This window comes from Epinephelus moara, chromosome 20 (genome assembly GCF_006386435.1).
Source record: "Epinephelus moara isolate mb chromosome 20, YSFRI_EMoa_1.0, whole genome shotgun sequence".
Lineage (NCBI taxonomy): Eukaryota > Metazoa > Chordata > Actinopteri > Perciformes > Serranidae > Epinephelus > Epinephelus moara.
Window position 1 is genome coordinate 25,520,283 of NC_065525.1, and position 23,281 is coordinate 25,543,563.

General features: G+C 42.0%; 1 protein-coding gene across 3 annotated transcripts in view; it reads left to right on the plus strand.

The window, feature by feature from the left end:
* Positions 1–23,281, plus strand: part of scaper (S-phase cyclin A-associated protein in the ER) — a 72,212-nt gene that overhangs the window by 11,882 nt on the left and 37,049 nt on the right. For 2 of the 3 annotated variants that reach the window (XM_050073458.1, XM_050073459.1), the window contains exons 5-22: positions 122–222; positions 676–792; positions 1,422–1,549; positions 1,666–1,952; positions 2,467–2,817; positions 3,908–4,075; positions 4,179–4,245; positions 4,331–4,448; positions 5,030–5,141; positions 5,570–5,710; positions 6,194–6,349; positions 6,450–6,592; positions 6,727–6,808; positions 6,891–7,043; positions 8,761–8,868; positions 14,151–14,287; positions 21,011–21,076; positions 22,645–22,771. In XM_050073458.1, the coding sequence (XP_049929415.1) occupies positions 122–222; positions 676–792; positions 1,422–1,549; positions 1,666–1,952; positions 2,467–2,817; positions 3,908–4,075; positions 4,179–4,245; positions 4,331–4,448; positions 5,030–5,141; positions 5,570–5,710; positions 6,194–6,349; positions 6,450–6,592; positions 6,727–6,808; positions 6,891–7,043; positions 8,761–8,868; positions 14,151–14,287; positions 21,011–21,076; positions 22,645–22,771 (2,562 nt within the window). The remainder of the gene's footprint in view (positions 1–121; positions 223–675; positions 793–1,421; positions 1,550–1,665; positions 1,953–2,466; positions 2,818–3,907; positions 4,076–4,178; positions 4,246–4,330; positions 4,449–5,029; positions 5,142–5,569; positions 5,711–6,193; positions 6,350–6,449; positions 6,593–6,726; positions 6,809–6,890; positions 7,044–8,760; positions 8,869–14,150; positions 14,288–21,010; positions 21,077–22,644; positions 22,772–23,281) is intronic. The other variant, XM_050073460.1, reaches the window with a different exon arrangement.

Here is a 23,281-nt window from a genome sequence, read left to right on the forward strand (position 1 = left end):
TAATTGTTTGATTATTTTTAATCCTACCTTTTTATTGGTGTGTATTGTGTGCCGTTCTTTTTGTTTGTGTTTATAATCTGTGTGTAATCGTTCTCCTTCCTGTTGGACCTGCTGTCTTTAGGAGGTGTTGATGATGCTGGACAACTACGTCCGGGATTTCAAAGCTCTCATAGACTGGATCCAGCTTCAGGAGAAGTTGGAGAAAACAGATGCCCAGAACAGGTGATACTCAGTTTCTTTTTTCCCATTCCTCTCTTTATCTCTCGCTCTCATTCACTCCCCCATTTTCAATTGCTCCCTGAGGTGAAACTAGAAGTGCCGGTGTCTGGTCCCTGGCTTTGAGTCACAAACAGAATGGATCAATAGCCTTGGCTTTAATTCAAAGAGATCCATGAGTTTATTGGCTTCTCTTTAACACAGTGACCACTGCCACCGTAAATTGACTAAGAAATGAAATTCCCAGTGCTGCCTCACAATGTGTTCATTTAAAGCGTACTGTTAATCAATAAGACAACCTGAAACTTTTACATGCTCCATTTATTGCGTAAATTGCTGCAAGTGAGTCGTGCCATTTAACAGATTTGCCAAAGTGTGAGCCAAGTCTGTGCGTGTTTGGCAACTAGGAATCGTAATTACTGTTAGTTAAATAATCTTTGCCACTTTCACTTTGTTCAGGCCCACGTCTTTAGCCTGGGAGGTGCGTAAGATGTCTCCGGGACGTCATGTGATTCCAAGCTCCTCAGCTGACAGAATGGTTCCTTCCCCAGGTGCACGTCGCAGCCTCAACTTTGGGTAAGCGCTGTCGTTATCTCTAGTCGTGCTTCCTGTATGCTGCACCAAACCCCATTAGGCTTTTGATTTTGTTTTAAAGATCAACACATTTTATTTGGTTAAGATTGTATCATGAGGCATCCTGTTATTAACCGATCAATACTTTAAATGATGCACTATGCCTGTTTTTGAAAGGGTTAGAAAACGCAGACTACGTTATCTAACAACACAGCCATTGATTCTTGATGGTGAAGCATTTGTTTAATGCAGTTTGTTGAGTCTCTCACTCTTTGGCCACAGAATCAGTGGAAGGTGTAGATGAAAGTGTCAGTTAAAGACTGCTGAAGCATCGGTTCAATATGTGCTCTGCTCTGTAATCGGATGCTGCAGGAAATGGATATTGATCATGACGGAGGCCTGTTGTCCAATACAGTCCCGTGCTATCTCAGAGTGGAGAGTGCTGGGGTGTTAGATAGACACTGTCTTCAGACCGCTGAAGCGTCTTAGACTGGCAGCACAGTCGGAGCTACTCAGAGAATAGATGCAAGGCTGTAATAAAATTAAAAATCCTGCCTGGTGACAGTAAAGGGTTCATTTTGCAGGTGCGCACTTGTTTGTTCTCACGTGTGATGTGTGTGTTTCTTATTCAGTGGTCCCCCATCTACACTGGCTGCAGCCCGCCTCTCCCACACAGGCCCCAGCTGGGCAGACCGAGTTAAGTGCACTCAGTCCGTCTCCAGCTCCAGTCAACCGATCACTGCCCCGGTAGAAAAACTGGGTGAGAATTCTCCTCTTGCAAGACTGTACTTTGAAAGAACGTGGTTCCTTCAAACACTGAAAGCAAAGTAACGCATCTTCTCCTCCTTCACTGACGCAGCACCTCATGTTTTCCAGGTAAAAAGGATGCTGAGGGCTGGGAGACGGTCCAGCGAGGACGTACTGCCAAGCCTCGCTCTGCCACCATAGTTGCCAAGGTCAGTCCTGTCTTGGCTCATGTCACCCCGAAGCAGGACAGCGCCAAGCGTAACCCGTCACATCTGCCGCCAAAGGAGGAGCAACAGCTCCATCCTGAGTGTCCCACGGACAAGGACACGACCGAGAAGGACACTGAGGAAAAAGTCCCTGCAGAGCCTGTCCCCCTGGAGGAGGTTGAACGTCCAGAGAAAGGCAACATGATGGAGGTACTGAGGGTTCAGTACCTTGTGACGTCTTTCTCCCAGAGCAGTCCCTGGGTATCAATTATTCAAGAGGAGCAGAGTAACACTAGACCATTTTATCAGCCACATTTGTTTTTGTTTTGGGCTCCATGGTATTCATAGACAGACCGTCCAGACAGGCATATCAACTTTAAGGCGATTGATTGTACACTGACATTTCAGAGGCAGAAAACCCATTTCAGTCTCATGAAATAAATACTTTGTCGATGCCTCAAGACACACTTGGTAAGCGTGTGTTATAGCCATCGGTTGATTTTGAAATACAGATCAGTATTTCTAATATATCAGCTTATTTTGATCATAATTGGATGTTTAGGGCATGTCAGTACCAGCTTTCCTGCATGATTTGTGTTTTCAGCTACGTGTTCGGTATTGACTGGTTTGATTTTTTTGTTTTTGTTATTGCTCTTATGAATTGCTTGAAATATGCATGTCTTTAATTAGGTTTGCGTGTGTTTGTGTGTGACTGTCGGTGCAGCCCCCAGCAGAGAGTGTACAAGACTCGGGGCAGTGTGTCGACGCACCCTGTGAAGACGCGCCTCCCCCCATACCAGCTCCTACCCCTTCCCAAGCCCCAGAGCCCCCCCCATCCCCGGCCACAGTCCCACCACCAGACATTACCTTATCAGTCCCAGTCCCCGCTCTGGTCATCTCCACATCCCCAGACCTTCCCCAGACGGATGGGCCCGATGCACTGTTGGCCTTGGGGGACAGTGGGGCTGAGGGTGGCGCGTCGCAGGGCATGGCCACATCTGCTCCAGGACAGGCTGAGACTCCCATGGCAGCGGTGAAACTGGAGAGTATGCTGGACCCCACAGAGCTTTCTACTGTGAGTGCTGAGAGATGGAGGAGCAGAGGGAGGGGAGGGGAGGGGGAGGGCAGGGATCCCTAAGGGTCCTCCACCGCCTAAACAAAGTCAATCTTAAGAAACCTCCAGACCAAATGTGTGGGCAAGACTGCATAGTTCTGAGTAGTGTTGTTCTAGCACCGTTCACTGTGAAGAATAGCTGTGAGTAGATGACTTTTGCACTCAAGCAAGTGCTCGCAGGGTGTTGCCCAAAACTAATCTCTCAACTTGTTTTAGTTATTTTGGCCACTTCTTCCACCAAATTCTGTGTAAACGCCCCCAAAAACACTGCAGAACCTGGACTGAGTCTCTAGTTTGTATGGCAAACATCGTCCGCCTACACCAGGTGTTGTCACTATTATTAAGCATCATGGAGTGTGTAAATACAGAGCTCTGTATACTTAATGAAGGATGACTACACCTCTAAGTGGGATTCTGTCAGATTTTGACAGGTGGTGAATGAAAACATGTGGAAAAAATCTCAACTAAAATCTGCAGTGAAGGCTGTTTGGCCTTAAATTTTATACCAGTCTAGTCTCTGACCTTGTCCAGGCAATACTTGTGTGCTTAGGATTTAGATCCAGAACTTTTTAACTTTCCCATGCATACCTCATGTAAAAGACCTACTGTTGAGAAGGCTCTATAATTGATTTGGAATAGCTGCTGCTCTGGAGTAATCTGTGAGTCATTCCCTTAATATTGCCATGTCATGAGAAGTCCCAAAATACTTAAAAGGTTGGAGGTATCAATTTCCTAGCGCAAAGCCATCAGTCGCCTCCTTCCGCCATCTCTTCATCCTCACGGTAAATGTGCCCTGCATGACTCTTGAATGCTTCCTCACTTGTGATTTTTGTGATGATTGTGTGGTAGAAATTGTGATTGGGTTGATATGGTGTTCCCCTCAGTCTTTGGATCGTGCACCCAAGTATAAATCAGACCAACTGCACACAAGCTAAAATGTAGTAATACAGGGGTTCTGTTTTTGCTGGCTTCTCAGTGATTGTTTGAGTTCAAACATTTATGAACTGTGAACGGCTGTGTGTGTGAGGTGGTATCTGTGCCATGTGTTCAGCCCCAGTCAATGGCAGAGGTCCTGGCCAAGAAAGAGGAGCTCGCTGACCGACTGGAGAAGGCCAACGAGGAGGCGATTGCCAGCGCCATCGCCGAGGAGGAGCAGCTAACCAGAGAGATTCAGGCCGAGAACAACGACCTGGAGACTGACAACGAAAGTGACTTCTCTGTAAGATGTGATCATTTAAACTTTTTGTTTTGACAGCAAGTTAAAGATTGGATTCTTTTACTTCACTGTATGTTGACATATAAAAAACACATGTTTACCACAGGCAAGCATGGGCAATGGAGGTTGTGGAGTCAATATGGATTGGAGCGACATGCTGGCAGATTATGACGGTATGGAGGTCAACATCTAAATGAAAATTGAATTCCCATTTACACTGAAATCTGTTTATTTTACAATTCATATCTTTTACTGTAGCTCGTGAGCCGTGGCGCCAGAGTACCTCATGGGGGGACATAGTAGAAGAAGAACCTGCTCGGCCTCCTGGACATGGGATCCACATGCACGAGAAGCTGTCCTCACCGTCACGAAAAAGGTGCAAAACATTTTCTTTACGCAGTGATGGTTAAGCACACCTGTCATTTTTCAACTGCTTGATTCATTTATTTCTAACAACCATTGACAGGATCCACACAGTAAAATTAGCCCTACCTAAGTCCCGCCTCTTTTCACTCTGTGCTCCAGTAACAGTTGAGCAAGCTTGGAACATGGCAGAACTTTGGTCAACTTTCCTCTTTCCTGTTATACCTAGATTTGTTATGTGTTAGGCTCATCTATGTCGGAAAAGAAAGTTTTGAAGATGTGGCCCTGTTCATCCCCAGATGGGGAATAAGGGACACATACCCAGCAGTGCAGGAGAGATGTTGACTTCTGTACTTGTTTAGCGTTTCCTGAACATCACTACTCATTTCTAATCACCTTACCTTATTTTAACAAGGATTTAACCCAGCAGCCTGACAATCAAAGGCCCACTTACCAAATATGACCTCTGTTTCTTTGTAGGTCACCACCCAGAACATCTAAACAGGCCCAAGTGCCTATCAGAGTGTGTGTCTGTCTTTGTTGATAAGGAGGAACCAGGAAGAGATGAATGATTTGTTTCCATGTTTTTGACAGAACCATCGCAGAGTCAAAGAAGAAACATGAGGAGAAACAGCTGAAGGCGCAGCAGCTGAGGGACAAACTGCGGGAGGAAAAGACGCTCAAACTGCAGAAGCTCTTGGAGAGGGTGAGTAAGCCGTGCCGAGTTGACGGAAAGCACCCTGAAGAAACTCCACGCATGCTAAGCCCTGCCTGGCTCATAACGAGAGGTTTTGTCAGCACACTGCCTGATAGAATCACTAAATATTATAACCCCCTCCAGTCGCATCCAGGCCAGCTGGCCGCAGACAGTCATGAGAGAGACCCCTGGCCAAAATCAACAGCCTTTCATGAAGTTTGTTTTTGTTCTCCGGGCCATGGCAAGACGACTGAGTCCTAGAATAAATCAGGATTAACCACATAAAAACACAAAGTGGTGTATATTCGTATTAATCCCCACGTGAGAGGGTAGTAACTGATAGATTAAGAATCCACTGTCTGTGTTGTCCTGGAGAATGTACATTATTATTATAATTATTTCACCCGCTCCTGCTTCTCACTCTTCACTCTCTGCAGGAGAAGGAGGTGAGGAAATGGAAGGAGGAGTTGCTGGAGCAGCGTCGGAGGATGATGGAGGAAAGGCTGTTACACGCAGAGTTAAAACGAGAGCTGCAGCTCCAGGCAATCGTGAAGAAGGCCCAAGAAGAAGAGGCCAAGGTAGAGGAGGGGAACCCAGAAACCACATGCGTGTGACAGCTGAGGAATTTTCTGGATTAAATGGGACATTTACAGTCATACTGTTTTCATTAAGTGCTAAATTACATTCATACATACACAATAGGGGTGTGTCAGTTGGGTTGATTCCAGTCAAAATTTTACTCCTATTTTAGGTTACAGTATTTAGGCTATAGACGATACACTGATACCCCCAAACCTCTCTAGCCCTTTTACACTGCCTATTCTAAGGGGGAGCGCACACTTTTGCATCCACAATGCCCACATGCTTTCTAAAATCACATGCTGTTGTTTGGTTCTGTATTAAAAAAAGCAAAGGCAGCATAATGAAGGACCTTCGTTATGGTCCTATAGTGCGGTCTCTGTGTAAAAAGGGCATCTGAGTATATGCATTTAGGTTTATTTACATGTTATATTCCGTATTTGTGTTTCTGTCCTTGGTCATAAGTTTATGTGTCTGTGCAGGTGAATGAAATTGCATTCATCAACACTCTGGAAGCCCAAAACAAGAGGCACGACGCCCTGGCCAAGTTAAATGAGTACGAGCAACGCCTTAACGAGCTGCAGGAAGAGAGGCAGAGGAGACAGGAGGAGAAGCAGGCCAGAGACGAGGCTGTGCAGGTGCTGCAAAAAACAAATGCTCAATTCACATATTAATTCTTTTTCTTGTAATTTTCATGTTTATGTGCATACTAAACAATCTCTTATACTCCCTCTGTAGGAGCGTAAACGGGTCCTGGAAGCAGAGCGACAGGCACGGGTGGAGGAGCTGCTGATGCGGAGGAAAGAGCAGGAGGCTCGTATTGAACAGCAGAGGCAGGAAAAGGAGAAAGCTAGAGAAGATGCAGCACGAGAAAGGGCCAGGTAAGTAGTCCCAGATCCCTTCAGTATGGAAGAATATATACACACAGGTGGCTGGTGAATCACTTTGACAAATGTGAGGCTTGTATTTTACACGTACAGTTGTTTCACACTGCTTTTCTGTGTCCTATCTAAAGAGATCGAGAGGAGCGTCTGGCTGCTCTCAGTGCTGCTCAACAGGAGGCAATGGAGGAGCTGCAGAAAAAAATACAGATGAAAGTAAGTTTATACCATCCCCATCGGACACCTTGCAGTAACCCCAGTTTCCCATATGACCCCTGGTTTACGGTTTCTTCCACAGCACGATGAGAGCAGCCGTAGGCATATGGAGCAAATCGAGCAGAGGAAGGAGAAGGCTGCTGAGCTCAGCAGTGGTCGACACGCTAACACAGACTACGCCCCCAAACTGACACCGTATGAGCGCAAGAAACAGTGCTCCCTGTGCTGTGTTGTGGTATGTACACTTTGATCCCACCAGGGTTTAAGTTGATGTCCATAACTTATACTAGGGGGAAAGGTAGTCATTTTATGGTTGAAGTATTCCTTTAATTGTTCTCCAGTCTTGCATTTGATTTAATTATAACTTCATTTCATTAGCTCACCCTCCTGAACTAATATGTGTGTCAGTTTGGTACACATTACTGTGAGGACAAGAAAAAGCAGAACAGCTCTGGGCAGAACTCCCCTGTGTTATTTGGCAGGCTGTTTATACATAAAAACGCTGAGGAAGGTGATTCAGAGGATTTTTGGAAGAGGGCACATTTAAATGAGGATTTAACTGCATTGATTAAACCCGGACTCTTTAAAACAGAGATTTACGACTGGGCATGATTATGCTTTTTTCAAGTGTCAGGCAACAAATCCACAAGCAGACACATTTATCTCTGATGGACGGCGGGCTACCACGGCAACAAGGGTGGGACACCTTGACTCTTCAGACCAGCATCAGATAAAGAGGAGGGTTGGGGGGTGACAGAGGGAATCTTGTTAAAATGCTAGATGACCTTGGCCAACATCTGACACCAGAGATCACGGATGGGTCAGCAGCAAGCACTTAATTTAATGACATTAAACACAAACCATTTTAAATGGGCTTGTGTCCAGAGATGGGAGAACAACACTGCTTGCCGTACACCTGCCTCTTGTTGTGTCCATTTCTCAGACCTTTTATTTAGACGTTTTCCACGACTTCCCTTTGGCAGTACTCGACTGAATTGCCTTGTAGAGCAAGCAAATTAAGCATATTTAAGTAGGCGTTTTGAGGTCTTTCTTTTTAATATTGAACTTTTCCTTGTTTAGTATTAAGGTCCCATAAGGGAATTATTGTGTTGAGTGGTTTCCCCAGCTGCAGTCTTGCTGTAGGCTCAATTAATATCATAAGCACAAGATAAAACAATAAAAAACAACCATAAAGGCATCGAGTCTGTGCAATCATTTTAACATAACATCACAATTCCTTTTCTTAGTCTTGCTTTAAAGGTTCAGTGTGTAAGTTTTAGGGGGATTTGGTGGCATTTAGCGCTATAGATTGCAGATTGTAACCATCTGAAACTTCTCCCAGGAGGTTCAGGAAGTTACCTACCGGGAGCCAAATAATCTGCAGAGGTCTCTTCCTCTCCAAAACAAACAGACCAGGTGATTGAAACCGGTAAAAAAAAAAAATCAAAATTCAAGCAAAATTTACCAGTTTTTACATTAAAAAATCAGTGTTTTTCCTGACACTACTCGTCACGGAGGGGCTGCTAATTAAGATGGCCGACGCACAAACCCAAATGGCCCTATCTAGAGCCAAAATTAATTAGTCTGTTTTGGGCTACTGTAGAAACGTGGCGGTGCAACATGTCGAGCCCCATAGACAAGGACCTGCTCCCTATGTAAATATAAATGGCACATTCAGGTAACAATAACACAACAGTTCTTATTTTAAGGTGATTGTACGCTACAGATAGCATACTTATTATATTGAATTCCAATTCTGCCAATATATCCCCCTCATTCCTACACACTGAACCTTTAAACTGAAGTTCGGGAGAGACAGGTCATGTCCCATTGAGAAGCTCACGTGGTATATCATTTCACCAGAGTCCCATGGGGCTCCGTTGACCCTTTCCTGCCTCTGTCTCCATTGTGTCCGCAGCAGTGACCTCTGACCACTGTGTTTGTGTTTGCAGATCACCTCAGAGGTGCACCTGTTCAGCCACACCAAGGGCAAGAGGCACCAACAGGCCGTGCGAGACAGTAGCAGCATCCAGGGACGGGAGCTGTCCGATGAGGAAGTGGTGCGTATCACCCACACCCTGCCAGGAACAAACATCCAATCATCCTGTCAAAGAATACAGCCCTAGTGCTGCATGTGTCATGTATAAGAAGACAAAGAGACACCTCAGTTGTCTTTTACGACGTGGTCATTATTATTGTTTATATATCCCCTTGTATACTGCCACGGCTCCGCTGCTGGCTTTGTGAGATTACAAATGGGCCTTGAAGTGTACACAGTTAGGGTTCAGTGCCTCAGTGGAGGGGTGACATCACCCCCTTGTCTCCAGGCTGTTTTTGTCATGGAGCGCTTTTCCATGGGAAGGCAGCTCGTTAATGCAAGGTAACCTCTCAGGCTGCAATATGAGATTGGCTTTTCAGCAGCGCTCATTGTGAGGCTGACAACTGTTGGTGCTATACGCGGCACCTTTGGCCCCAGCAGCTCCTTCATTCAAAGCTTTTTTCAGCGTGGAATAATTGATACCCCCTCCTTTCTTTCCTCTAAATCATTTCCTTTCCAAATGCAGGACATTTTTTTTCTGTTTGACAGTATGATAAACAAGGCGATGGAGAGAAGCACTTCACCAATATAGCACTATAAACAGTCCATATATGAACGCGACTTCATATACATTTGCAACATGTCTCCTTCCTTATGATTTAGTTTTACCGATAACCATATTGTTGAGGCTTTACTATTTACTCACCTTTCTTATTATCTCCTCGTCAATATTATCAAAGTTTAAAGAGACAGTTCGGATTTTTTGAGGTGGGGTTGTTGTGGATTACTTACAGTACATGTTGGTCAACACGTCCGAGGTTAAAGAAACTGACTGCCACAGAAGTTTAGCCATAAACTGCTGTGAAATCCGAAATCACTCACTACTCACTGTATAGTCCACTATTTAGTAACTTCACCATTTTGTATTGCTGTGTAGAGTAAAGGTTGCAATCGCCCTGCTCCCCCTTCTCTTGTACATCTGCCAGTGTAACTTTAATACAATGTTTCATATGAGCAACACAACACAACACAAAGTACTTTGTAACGATATTTATTAATTTGGTGAAAATATGCCCAGTATAAAATCATGTGTTTATCACATTCGGCATGTCAGTATTTGCTTTTAAAGATGCATCACCAGCTGCCATTGATATGGCGTGTTTTAATTGTGTGACAGCAATGATGTCATTAACAGTGCAGAGAAAATGACTCGAGTAGTGCCCGAAAGTGTTTTCTCATGTTCCAGATGAGCTCACTATATATTCTTCTTCATAGAACTCCTTATATAGTTAGAAGGGAGTAGTGAATGAGTGAATGATTTCAGACTCAACTTATATTTAGAGCATTTTCACTTCCCTTTGCCATCAGACAACCCTCTTCAAAGGGGAGCTGAAGCTGTTATCTGTGCTCACTTAAAAACCACCAGACTCTTTGACAGAAACTGTAATTTTATCTTCAGAGTTAGTTTGTTTTATTGTGTGACTCTGATGAATCAGAAATAACCCTTTAAAACATCAAAGTCACACAATAACACAAACTAGCTGATCGAGGCAGCGACAGACCAGCAACTCCTGTGTTCAGTGATGTAAAATTACTGTTTTTGTCAATGGAGTCTGGCTTTGAAGAGAGCACAGATAATGTCTTTGGTTTCCCATCAAAATATTCTAAATATAGCGTACACTTAAATTAGGTAGACCTTTTTTTTTAGGTGGCTAAATTATGTTTTGCTGCTTCCCCCACCCACAGCAGTACGCTGCTTAGTTACTGTGGTGGTACTACTGCTTGTTTCTCCAAACTGGAAGCGCCCACCATCATCTATGTAGGTAATACATTGAATATGGATAAGTTCCTCATAAGCCCTTACTGAACTCTCATCCTTGTCCTATTCTGCATCTGGCTGAATCTAAATGTGAACAGTTTGAGTGCGTTATTATTGGATTGGGCTATTTGTCATTGCAGTATCTAGTAGATAATATTTAAATGTCCAGAGCTACTTTTTCTTACCCTATGTGAAAGTACATCAAGCTGTCCGCCTGGAGACTTTGTTTAGGTAGACTTATGTGGCCCCTTGTTATTTATATCAAACCTCATTTTGGTGTCCACTATTTCATTCATACCACTGCCAACTATTTTCCAGACTGCGGCCCCATAACTCTTCCTGCAATGAAAGATTTTTAATTAAAATGAAGATGGTTGGTTCAACTGAGCAGAGGTCACTCCATAGTTTTTCGGTGGAAGCGGGCGGCGAATGCTCCATGCTTTCATATTTGGTCATTTCCTCTCATTCTGACTTGAGAATTAAATTGAAAATACAAAGATTATCAACAGGATCGATGTATGGGGAGAGAGCTTGAGAACTGCAATCATTTTTTTCACTCACCATCCGTCCTGGTATAATATGATTCAGGTAACATCCAAGGCCCATGGCTTATGACATAAGGACTTTATTTATTGATCACCTTTAGACACAACAGCTCAAAAAACTGGCGGCTTTTCTCAGGAAAGACTGTTCTTCTGTTCTTCTCTGCAAGCATGGCCAGTAAAGGGATCACCAGGCTCCCAGAGGCACTGAACAATCCTAAAGGTCTTGTAGTCAAAGCTGCGCTGATAGCCACAAATTGAGAACCTTGATGAAATATCCAGACTGCCAGCTGAAGTGAGCCTCTCCCTCCCCACACTGTTTTTGTGATCTGACATTCATCTGGTTATAGCAGTGAAGCTGCTGTTGAAAGAGTGAACCAGTGAATAGTCGACAGTTATTTCATGTCTTTGTGTGGCTTGTCTCCTCCTCAAATGTCACAGATAGTATGCAGTTTAATACAAAAATGTCATGTAAACCACTGTGGTGACGGTAACCCAATCCAGCGTAGTATCATATCTTACCTACGAGCCAACATGAAATACAGCTGTTTGTTTCACACCAAATGGAAAGCCTACCTCTCAGGCCTTTGTACGTGACAAAAGAGGCAGTGGATGAACATATCCCGTGTAATCTGTATTTGTGTTGGCCACCTTTTAGATCTGTATAGGTTTTTTTGTGTCAGGGATGGGGGGTAGTTGTGCAGAGCGGTATCACATTACTCCCACCAGAGGCAATCTGTGATATTGTGCGGTAGCGATGCCCTTAGGCCAGCGTCTTTGCTGCTTTGTTACAATGGTTCAGTGGTAGACACCTGTCTGTCATCGAGTCTGATTGTCTCATGCACTCAAAGTCTACACAACTTCCATTCAGATTCTCCTCCTAGCAACAGGAAATGGGATATGATCATTATATATTTATTTGCTCAGCATTATACTATATTTGACAGCTTAATATTTCAGGTACCCTTTTATGTTACCGTTGTGATTTTGCAAAGATGTCTTGGATGTGTTACTGAAACAATTCCATTAAGCGAGTGGCTCGTCCACTGGATAGCCTCTCAGACAGATTACTGAACAGCTGCCTCCTCAGAGAGGGACAGCTACGGTCATGAGGCATGACTGACCTGTAGTATCACAGAGTAGAGGGCAGAGGTGTGTGCATACAAATACAGACACACAGATCCTTCCAAGGAAACATAAAAGTCTCAATCACAATGCCCTTTTCATCTCCAAAGTTATCATCATCCCTTTTTTTCTCTTTTACTCATTACCTTTAAGATCTAACAGAAGATTAAAATAATTCCTTAGTTAGTAACCAAGTTATTCATAAATTAACTACTTGATCAACATTAAAGCTCCTGAATTGTTTTTTTTTTTCCAGATCATATATATTTCTCTATAAACTGATACTTTTCTCCATAATATTGAATTTTGATCACTAAGTGCACATCAATGAAACCCCAGCTTAAGTAGATTTTTTTATATATATATTATTAATTAATAACTTGCAGGCTGTGTGGTTGATTTATACATCAATATGTTATTTTCCAAAATTTGTATTTTTTATTTTGCCATGAGTACTTTCACACAAAACGGAAATATTACACGGCCAAAAAGCGAATATTTTTATTATTATTTTTTTTTTTTTAGAACGAGGTAGTTTTTTCTGACTTTTCACACCACAAATGACGGCATCAGCCGTCATCACTTTACAACGTCCTGACAATGACAGACCTTTTGCAACTGTCACAAATTTTCATCACTGCCATATGAATAGTTTTGATGCAGACAAGTATCTTGCATTTTTGCATCATCGATTGCGGTGTGAAAGCCTTAACGCCCCAATTTTATTTATTTTTTTTGCGTCATTTGGAATATGATGCTAGTATTTATCATCAGATTCAATTGGTGCAGGGGAATATTTGACATCACCTTTTCCCAACGGAGTCCCGCCCACTTCCAACCATTTAAAAAAGCACAGAAATAACAAAAGCACACAGAATACCCATCATGTAAAATAACCAAAACTGTTCCACTCATAGTAAGAAGACCATTTAGAAGGCCTTTAGGTCAAAATGGTAAAGAAACCTTTTAGATTTTATTGATAGTTTTATGGCACTAATTCACTTTCGCCCACCTACACTAAGGACACCTGTTTTTCCAACCACCTTAAGTAAAAACTCCTTTTCAGGCAGCAGGTGCACTGACAATATTTGTGACCAACGGGTACGGCATCCCACACACAGGTTAGCTTGACTGCTGAATGGAAACCGTTTATCTGCGAGGCCATCCTATCCTCTGGGGTGCTGGATGACAGCATAATTGGGTAATTGGTTTCTTGCACATGCATCATGTTGTTCAAATTGGGTTACATTCCCCTGTCTCCTGGTGGAAATATCAGAATCATCTGACAGGGCCAGACAGGAGGCAACACCTCCAGCCTTTTAGCATGTCCATGGGCGAGCGGCTTCAAAAGACTGTAGAATATTGGAGGTAATTACGGGATACAATGGTGTCATTGAGAAGTGTAGATCTACGTGTTACACAATACATCCAGCGCCACATCTGAAGTGTGTGAACTCTACTGCACACAGAAAACTCTGAACAGAGATGAGATGGAAGAAAGATGGCTGAATCCTAAGCTACTTGTGTCATCAACTTCAGAAAAAACAATGTGTTTAATTATCTTTTTCTGGATACAATGGTGTCATTGAGAGAAAGTACAATATTTCCATAATGTAGTGGAGTAGAAAATGGAAATACGAGCACCTTATAACTGATCTAAAGTACAGAGTAAAAGTATTTGTTTCTTTCCACCGTTGATTTATAGGCTTGTTTTGGCACCAAAAAAACAGACACAATGGTTGTTTTAGAAGCCTGTTACAGTAAATGTACACAAATTTGCCAGCATTGTCTTTGATGTATCGATTTTGTCCACTCTAGGAGCATCTTTCCTTGAAGAAATACATCGTGGATATAGTGACGGACAGCTCGGTGTCTTCTGAGAGCATAAAGGATGGAGAGGAGAGGCAGAAGGCGCGGAAGAAGGCAAAGAAGCTCCGCGCCAGGATGAACTCCAGGTAATACATCCATTTACTCTCACTCTTTCTGTCTATCAGCCCGGCTCCCTCTCTGCATCCTCTCCGAGGCACAGAGGACGAAACTGTGCCAGGACTTTTTTATGACTGACAAGGAGATGGAAAGCAGATGTTATGTGCATCCTGGCTGTCCACAAGGTAACACACTGATGAGCTTAATTTATGACCACTTTCTGTGATTGGGGAGCAAAACTGCAAATCGATCTGTAGCCCCCCCCCCCCCTGTAACGTACAGGATGTATGTTAAAGTATGTATGAGCCATGCCTATTTTTCTTCCTCTGGGCTATTGATTTTNCACCTGTAAAGAGCTTTCCTCCAAATTGCTGCCATGGCTTTGCCAAATCTGAGGCCTTCCTCGGTGTACAGGATGTATGTTAAAGTATGTATGAGCCATGCCTATTTTTCTTCCTCTGGGCTATTGATTTTTAAATGAAGTATCAAAGAAAATCAATAGTAATCAACAAATAGGAGGCAGAGCTGTTGTGTGTCAGAACCTGGACCTGAGCTCAATCAATTTAACTGGCTGTCACAACAGGGAGGGAGAGGAGTGGGAAAAGACACCATGTCAACAGTACTTACTGTAAGATGTAATTGATGCAGATTATTGGAAGTATTCCACTACAAACAGGATGATATTAATATCTGAGACGTATGCTGTGTAGTCTCTAACAGACTTGTGCCTCTAACTGGACTCGAAGTGAGATAGTGAACAATAGAATGTTGGACTTTTTCCCAGTGAAGATGTACAGACCTGCTCCGTGTGTCAGCGAACAGGCATGCCACCTATTAGAAAAAAAGCTTAACCTGGCTTTTTGCGAAGTTTAGCGCACTTGCAACATCTTCAACGTAATTCCGTTGGTCAGAATCGTCACGAACGTCCTGACATCCTAGACATTTCCACCTTTCCTCCAGTTAGCAGTCAACATGGATGAAGAGCGACTCATTTACAAGGTTGTACAAATCACAAAAAAATTATTGTTCTAGCTGAAGAAATTATTAAAATAATTAAAATTTCATTAGTTATGAAAAAAGAGGAAGAAATCACAATGGCGCCAAAAACAAAATCTCATCACATCCCCTCCTCACAAATTTGTTCGCACTCCATCTGCCAGAGTTTGCACACTTGCTGTATATAGGGAAGAAGTGTTAGTCAGTGGCCTAGGACTTACTAACATAATACATGTACAGCAGCCTATACATAATCAAGTCACATTTTTGTAGTAAAGAAATCAAGCTTAAAAAAAAAAAAAAAAAAAGCCCAATACAAATGTCCAGCTGTGTATCACATTACATACGTGTTTCACATTAATACCGTTTTTTCCTTTTTTTAAGCTTGAGAATTTTGCAGGGGCGGTACTCCTCATGAAGCGTCAATCACAGTCTACTTGAAAAATAGATTACTGGCCCTAAAAGTGAATTTGAAAACTCGTTTGTGTTAGTCAGGGACCATATCAAAACAACACTCTTCCCTTTTTCCATCTTTAACACACACCACAGCAAGAACACAAAGCTCTTATATACACAGGAAAAAATAACAACCTCATGATGCAGCTGTGGTTTAAGAAGCAGAGTGGGTTGTCCATGAATCACAGGCTTGGTGGTTCGATCCCTGGCTCCTTCTGTCCACAGGGCTAAATGACCCTGGCATTGGATCCCAAATTGCCTCCACTGGCCAGGCCAGCGTCTTCTGTTTGTGTTTGTGTGTGTGTGTGTGCGTGTGGGTGTGAGTGTGGGTGTGGGTGTGTGAATGAGAGGGAGAGTAAAGCAGCTTTGTCCCACTCAGGTTGAAAAGTGCAATCTCAGTGCAGTCTACTTACCATTTACGATATAATGGAGGGTGTGTTGATAATGTGGTCTTAAATGTTGGACATAAGTGATCCAGTGAATGCAGGTATCAACTGCTACATCATTCTTAATTCTTAAATTAGAAGAAATGCTTTCCATCGCATGGAATATATACTGTGCTCTGAATCAATGTGTTCATCAGCACAAGGAATATTATTTTGTTATTCTGCCAACTCTCCAAAAACGTTGCCCCCAACGTTACAGCAGTAGCAGGGTTTCCACCGGCCTTGAAATCTTTGAAAGTTTGTGAATTTGAGGGGGAAAAAGTCAAGGCCTTTGGCCCTTTGAAAATAGACATAAGTAGACATGGGTCATTGAAAGTGCTTGAATTTATGTACTTTGTGCAACATTAAAAGTTCTTATGTCATCTGTCATCACTGTAACAGCACAAATGAAGAAGTGTTCACACATTCAAGCCTCTCTCCCTTTTTAATTGTCTTTTTTCCTCACCTTCTGCAAAGCTTGAATTTAAGGGAACTGGGCTTGTAAAGTCCTTGAAAAGTCCTTGAATTTAATGTTTAAGAAGGTGTGGGAACCTTGTTATAGATACTGGCCTCCATTTCAGTTTGTCTGAACAATAATAAGTTGATGTGTGTATCTGAAAAATCTATAAAAGCATTTAGATCATGGCATTTATAATTTATGATTTATAAACGTAGGGTTACATTACAGTAAAAATTCCTCAAGATCTTGTTTGGGATGATGACAACACTAACTGAACTGAGCAACGAGTCTCCTTAATTTTCTGTGTTTGGATTATGATTAAGAATAGAGATGTGAGTTTTTGGTTTGTTTGTTTTTTTCTGTCATGACCCATAGCTGATTTCTATTCACCAGAAATATTTTTTACCCTGTTAATTAGGACTGTATGATATGAGGAAAAAATGTAATATGCATTAACATTGTTAAATATCGCAGTAACAACATTATTTGTGATAAATGAACAGATATTAAGGTGTACTCAGTTCTTGACTGGCATTACCTGTGCTTGTGCCACGTTGTCTCTCCTGTATTCAAAATATTGCTGGACGGCTGAAATGCGTCTTTTTTTTTAAGGCACCAGTTCCTCTCTGGCATTCACACTTTTGTCTGCACTCATCTTGTCACAATGTTCTCCTTCAACCTTGCACAATAGTGTGGCAGCAATCGTCTAATAAACCTCACTTGCATGCAGATTCTGACCAATCACACAATGCCCAACAGCAAGGGCTCTGATTGGCCAGAGAGTTAACAGCATGAGATATATCAGACAAAAAAAGTGCCTACAGATAGAATGTAATTTAAAATGTTGTTATGATGACTAAAAAAACTATATATCGTGCAGTCCTGCTGTTAATTTCATTGTTTTGTTTTATCCATTGTACAGAACAGTTAGAAAAACTGGTAAAAAAAAAAGAGCGGAGTTGGCAGACAACCCTCTTGTGTGAATCTCTTGCCAGTTTAAGTCTGGTTACAGTGGAGTACATTTCTACCTTTTGTTATCCCAGAGGTCAATGTCCTAGTGTGAGTGTAGGCAGACTTACTGGTCCTAATGAGCCTCCAGCCTCATCTTGATTTACTTGTGGATTTGACCCAGAGTGAGATTTCTAAAAAGAGAATTCATTATTGTTATGCTTTTCAGGAGAAAGTATGTATTCAAAAGGGGGATAAGAGGCAGCTACAGGCTGAAACACTCGTCCCATTCTGCTACAGTGCTTTATTCTCAGCGCTGCTGTTTTTGGCTTTGTGAGGCTCAGTGGTACTGAGAAAGTGACAACATGATCTGTCTCTGTTCACCGTCACTCCTGCACCAGCCCTGCTGAGACTAGCACTCAAAGGCAGCAGGCTTTCAGAGGTCATAAATAACACAGAGCCCCAGTAAACATAAAGGTGAGCCGCTTCACCGCCGGGTGGAAATGAACCGTTTTATTGGAACGCCGTATGGTGTCCGTAAAACGTGAGTGGTTCTCACTAGACTTTTCACCAGGCCAACACTGCAGCCTCACTCTGTCATAAAGCAGTGAACGCACATTTTAGACCACAAGGTTGTTTTTTCTTTTTTGCGGTTTGGCTAACCTCTAATAATAAGTGTTTTGGGAAGGGGGAAAAAAATGCCATTAAAATTTAATGCAAGTAGTCCGTCAGTTAGCGTCAGGATGGGATCTGAACTTGGAAACCCAAGTCTCCACTTACGCCCCGGTGGTACGAGCTGCTTGTCTGTAGCTGGTTGCTTGTGGTTCGCTCAGCAGGGAACAGAGTGGCCAGTGTGTTGTGTTGTGTGTGTGTGTGTGTGTGTGTGTGTGTGTGCGTGCGTGTGTGTGTGTGTGTGTGTGTGGACCTCAGATGGTGGTGTATATACAAAGACACTCCTGTATGCTGTATGGTATACAGTATGAGGTGGTAAGCACGGCCCTAACTCATATTACCGTCTGCCGCCCTGGATTAAGGGGAAAGGTCCTGCTCGTAAATGAACTTACATCCTTAACAATACACATACAAACTAAAGGGGTTCTAAGTACATTGAGTTATGTTAGTATTAGTATAATTTTAGGTTTCTGTCAGTTCTTCTGCTCTTTATTGCCATTAAAATGATGCCTGGCTTCCTTTTTTCGGTCTGTGTTATGTACATTGTCGTCATGGTTGTAATGGGTGTTTGCGGCATTGGAGGGAAATGTGCACCTATTGAAGAAAGGGGGGAGTTGAGATCTGTTGTGCTAGTATAAACTGCCTATTGTCTTGTAGAGCTTGACCAATTAGTCAATTTATCAATTACTCAATTGACAAGAAATTACTACATGGCAACTTTTTTTCAATAATTGAATTGTCTAAGTAATTTTTTAATCAAAAAAGCCAAACATTTGCTGGTTTTATGCTTCTTGAATGTAAGAATTTGATGCTTTTCTTTGTCATAATGAGAAAAAAACGAAAAGCATTGGGTTTTTGGACTGCTGGTTGGATAAATTATACCATTTGAAGGTGTCACTTTGGGCTCTGGGATATTATTCAGGGCATTTTTCACTATCTTCTGACATTTTATTGACGAAACAATTTATAAATTAATCAAGAAAATAATTTGCAGATTAATTGATAAGGAGAATAGTCATTGGTTGGAGCCCTATAGTCTTCCACTATAGAGTTGTGCATTCTCTCTTATTGCTGATCATTGATATTTATCACTGGAGGCTCGTTTAACATGGTCTGCCTCTGACAATAATGAATTGTGCTGCAGTTGCTCTGTGTTTAACCTGGGTACGTATAAACCTGTCTGAGATTAATATTGTAATATCATGAATGACAAATAGGGCGGATATAGTTCAGGCCCTACTGAAAGCAAATCTGTGCTACCCATTTATCGTCCTCACAGCACAGGAAAAATTATTATCTAGAATGAATGTGTCTTGTTGTCCTCGCTCACAACTTGGTCTGTTGACACTGATATCTAATGCAGTGAGTGTGTGTTTTTCTCTTTCTTTTTGATAGTCATTAGAGCTTTGATCCGACTTTACATGAACCTACATAGTTTGTGTCCAAGCCCGAACCATGACGGCAGTTTTGGGCCCAAACCAGATTTAAAAACCGAATTTCCACTGTAAATTTATTTATTTTTATATTTAAACATTTATTACAAGCTTAAGTCAACTTTAATATTTTATAGTGTGGTAACAGACATTTGTAACATGATCTCCATCACACACCTTCTCCTGAAGAATCTTTGGCTCAGTCCAGAAGTGGTCATATACCATATATAGTACACAGTTTATACGGTCTGCATTTAGAAAAGAAAATAAGGAAATTAGAGCGTTACTGCGCCGATTCCAACCTGGGGGAATTTTGAGAAATTACAGCCAACCCCTGCTGGTCAGGCCAAATCAGGTCCGGGCAGACAATCAAAGTAATGCGGCTGATCTTGTAAGTTGTGTGTTTATATTTTACCTTTTAATATTAATTTAGAATATCTAGAAGAGAATAGCATTTGATAAGACAAGGCTGCATTTTTTATTCTAGTCTTTACAAGAGTTTCTAACGGCTTCATCTATACAGGTAGTAATAAAAAATTAAAACCATGGAACAATAAATTAGAAATAACCCTAATATCTTTCTGAATGCTAGAACATACGTCCCGAATGGGCAGTTGGAAGGTTTTTGTTATCTTAGCGACCTGGTCTAGCTGTGAGGTGACTTATCAGTTGCTGTTAGATGACTGCCCTTGAATAGAAGAGATTGTGAAAAGAGGATGAGGCTTCTGTCGGTCCATGTCCGGCCTGCCGGGACAAATCCACCTGTCGTCTTCCAGGAAGTGTTTGATCCTATCAGTGTAGAGATGGGTAACCGGAAGGCGCTCAATCTAACTGTGATCAATAGTTACTTATCATGTCTGGGAATACATGACTGACAGATAGAATCCGCCATCCAATTTCACACACACAGACACACACAGACAGCCTGTGTTCCTCAGACTCAGAGTCTGGATGTTGGAGTAACGCCACAGAGATACCAGTCCCTTAATGACCATGACCTTTGAAAGAGGTCACACATTCAAAACACTGGCTGCGTTGCTTGTAACCCCCTTTAACTGTTTATTTGACAACGAGTGAAGAACTTGAGCCTGACTTGCTAAAAACGACCAAAGGAAGGCGGATTTAAAGGTGGATTTAAGTCTTCATAATATGAGTCGATGGCAGCAAAACACCCGTCCCTGCAGAGCTGGTGACTGATTATTTTAAGCCAGGTTACTTGGTGAGCGGCTGACAGGCCAAATAAACAGACTCAGTTTGAACTTTTTCTCTCTCTTCACACTTTCATCCGTTGTGTTCGTTACTGACAGGCCAAACACTTTTTTCCTGGGATTCAAAGGCTTTTTCCTACTTCTCTCTCTGCAGGGCGAAGGAATATGAGACATCGATGGAGGCAAAGACACAGGTCCCTGACTCCCCGTACAAGGCCAAGTGAGTGTTTTCTTCTTTTTCATCTTTTGAAGTTTCATAGTTTTTCTACACTTTTAATGTTTTACTCTTATGATTATAACACGCTGCTGTGGAGCTGCAATGTGAAAATATGCTTACTTTTAACTACGTGTTCGCTTGCGTATGATGGCTGCCTCGTGTATCTTGCGTTTGATTGGAGCTTTGGTTGTGCATGTCCTCAGGAATTAACGTTATGCGTGCGCAAGATTTAAAACACACATGAACTGTAGGAGCAGCGGAGGGTGACGACAAGCCACTCTGCTGAACTGACTGGCTCAATGTGTGTGTTGCACTGTATAATCAGCAGGCAAATTATCAAACACACTGGCGAACTTTCAAAAACACTGGTGGTGTTTTTCATCATCAGTTATTCCCGTTGGCAGAATGAGAGAAACGTACTCGACATTGTTGCAACGTGCTTGGTTCAGGGGCCTTACGTACAATCTATGATGGTGCCGCTGACACTTTTTCTGCTGTGATCTCAGAATTAACAATATAGTAGCGTCCTTGAGTGTCGCCATGCTTATTGTTTAAATCATGCAAATCTGGAAGTTCTGTATGGTCTGAGTTCTCTCGTGTTCTCTCTGTTGGAGTCCTCCAGTGACATACATAGTACATAGGTAAAGTGAACAGTTGCGTTCATGACCGGTTGTCTGCACTAACACATGGTTAAAAAGGGAGTATATCTCGACCCTAAACTGATTTGTTTTGTGTGATGATGATTCTAAAACCCAATATATATTTGATTTATTTTCATAAAAGACTCAGAAATCTGGAAAATATTCACATTTGAGAGCAGATTTTTGGCATTTGTGCCCCAAAAATGACTTAAACTATCAGTCTATTTACAAATAGTGTTTTATTGTTTACTCTTTTCAGTGCTATTCAGACAATTTTGTCAGACCAACAGTCCAAACCCAAAGATATGAAGTTTACTGTCACTGAAAACAAATTGGGACTGCAACTACTGATTATTTTCATCATCAGTAATCTGCCAGTCATGTTTTCAATTAATCAATCAATCATTTTGTCAATAAAATGTCAGAAAATACTGTGTAATTTCCTAGAGCCCAAGGTAACATCTTCAGATAGTATGTTTTATATGACCAACAGTCAATTAAGATCTAAAGCTATTCAGTTTAGTATCATGTATGTCAAAGAAAAGCATCAAATTGTCACATTTAAGAAGCATGAAAACAGCAAATGTTTGGCTTTTTTGCTTAAAAAATTGACCAAAGCAGTTATGTGATTATTTAATAATTTTGTCAATTTTCTAGCGATCAGCTAATTGACCAGTTTGCTAATAGTTGCAGCTCTAAACCAAAGCTAAAGGGCAAATCATTTGAGAAGCTGAAACCAGATTTTTTTTGTAATATTTGCTTGAAAAAATTGAATCAAAATTGTTCTTTTGTTAATTGGCTAATAATTTTATCGACTAATAGTTTCAGCTCTTCTGTGGTGGATAGAGGTTGCCTGAGGTGGCATGGAAACATGGATAAGGAGGTGTTTGTAAACAGATTTATAATAACTGTTGTCCCCTGTGTGTTCAGGTTGCAGCGTTTGGTGAAGGACCTGTTGAAGCAGCTGCAGGGCCAAGACAGCGGCCAGTGGGCTAACAACAAAGTGTCGGGTCTGGATCGAACACTGGGAGAGATCTCTCGCATCTTAGAGAAGCAGGTAACGCAAAAAAAAGATCACATACATAATGTAGACCGAGTTGAATTTATCTGTGTAGTGATTTTTAATTTAAATATATTGGTTGTATATTAATGATTAATACTTTTCTTGACTGTAGATGTCTCTCACAATGTTTGGAAGTTGTCTTGTTCAGTGCATTATGTGCTGGTCTGCAGAGAGCGTCCTGCTTTGTTGTTTGTCTGTCAGCAGTCTGCAGAAGAGCACAGGTCATGCCAGCCCTTTGGCATGTCTCCTCAGAGATGAGTTGTGTTTGGCTGCGTCTCCCCGTGTCTCACCCTCCCAATGTAGAGTATCGCTTACTCCAAACCAACTTGCCTTTGGTTATTGGCTAATGAAGACCAGATTAAGCATGTTTTCATTGTGCACATGGTACCAATAGAGGAGCTTCCTAGCACGAGAGCAAGCATTGTCTCATGTCTGTGCGGCTTGCATGACTCAGATGTCACTGGTTTAGACAATAGTAAATTGGATTTCCAGATGAAATGCCGT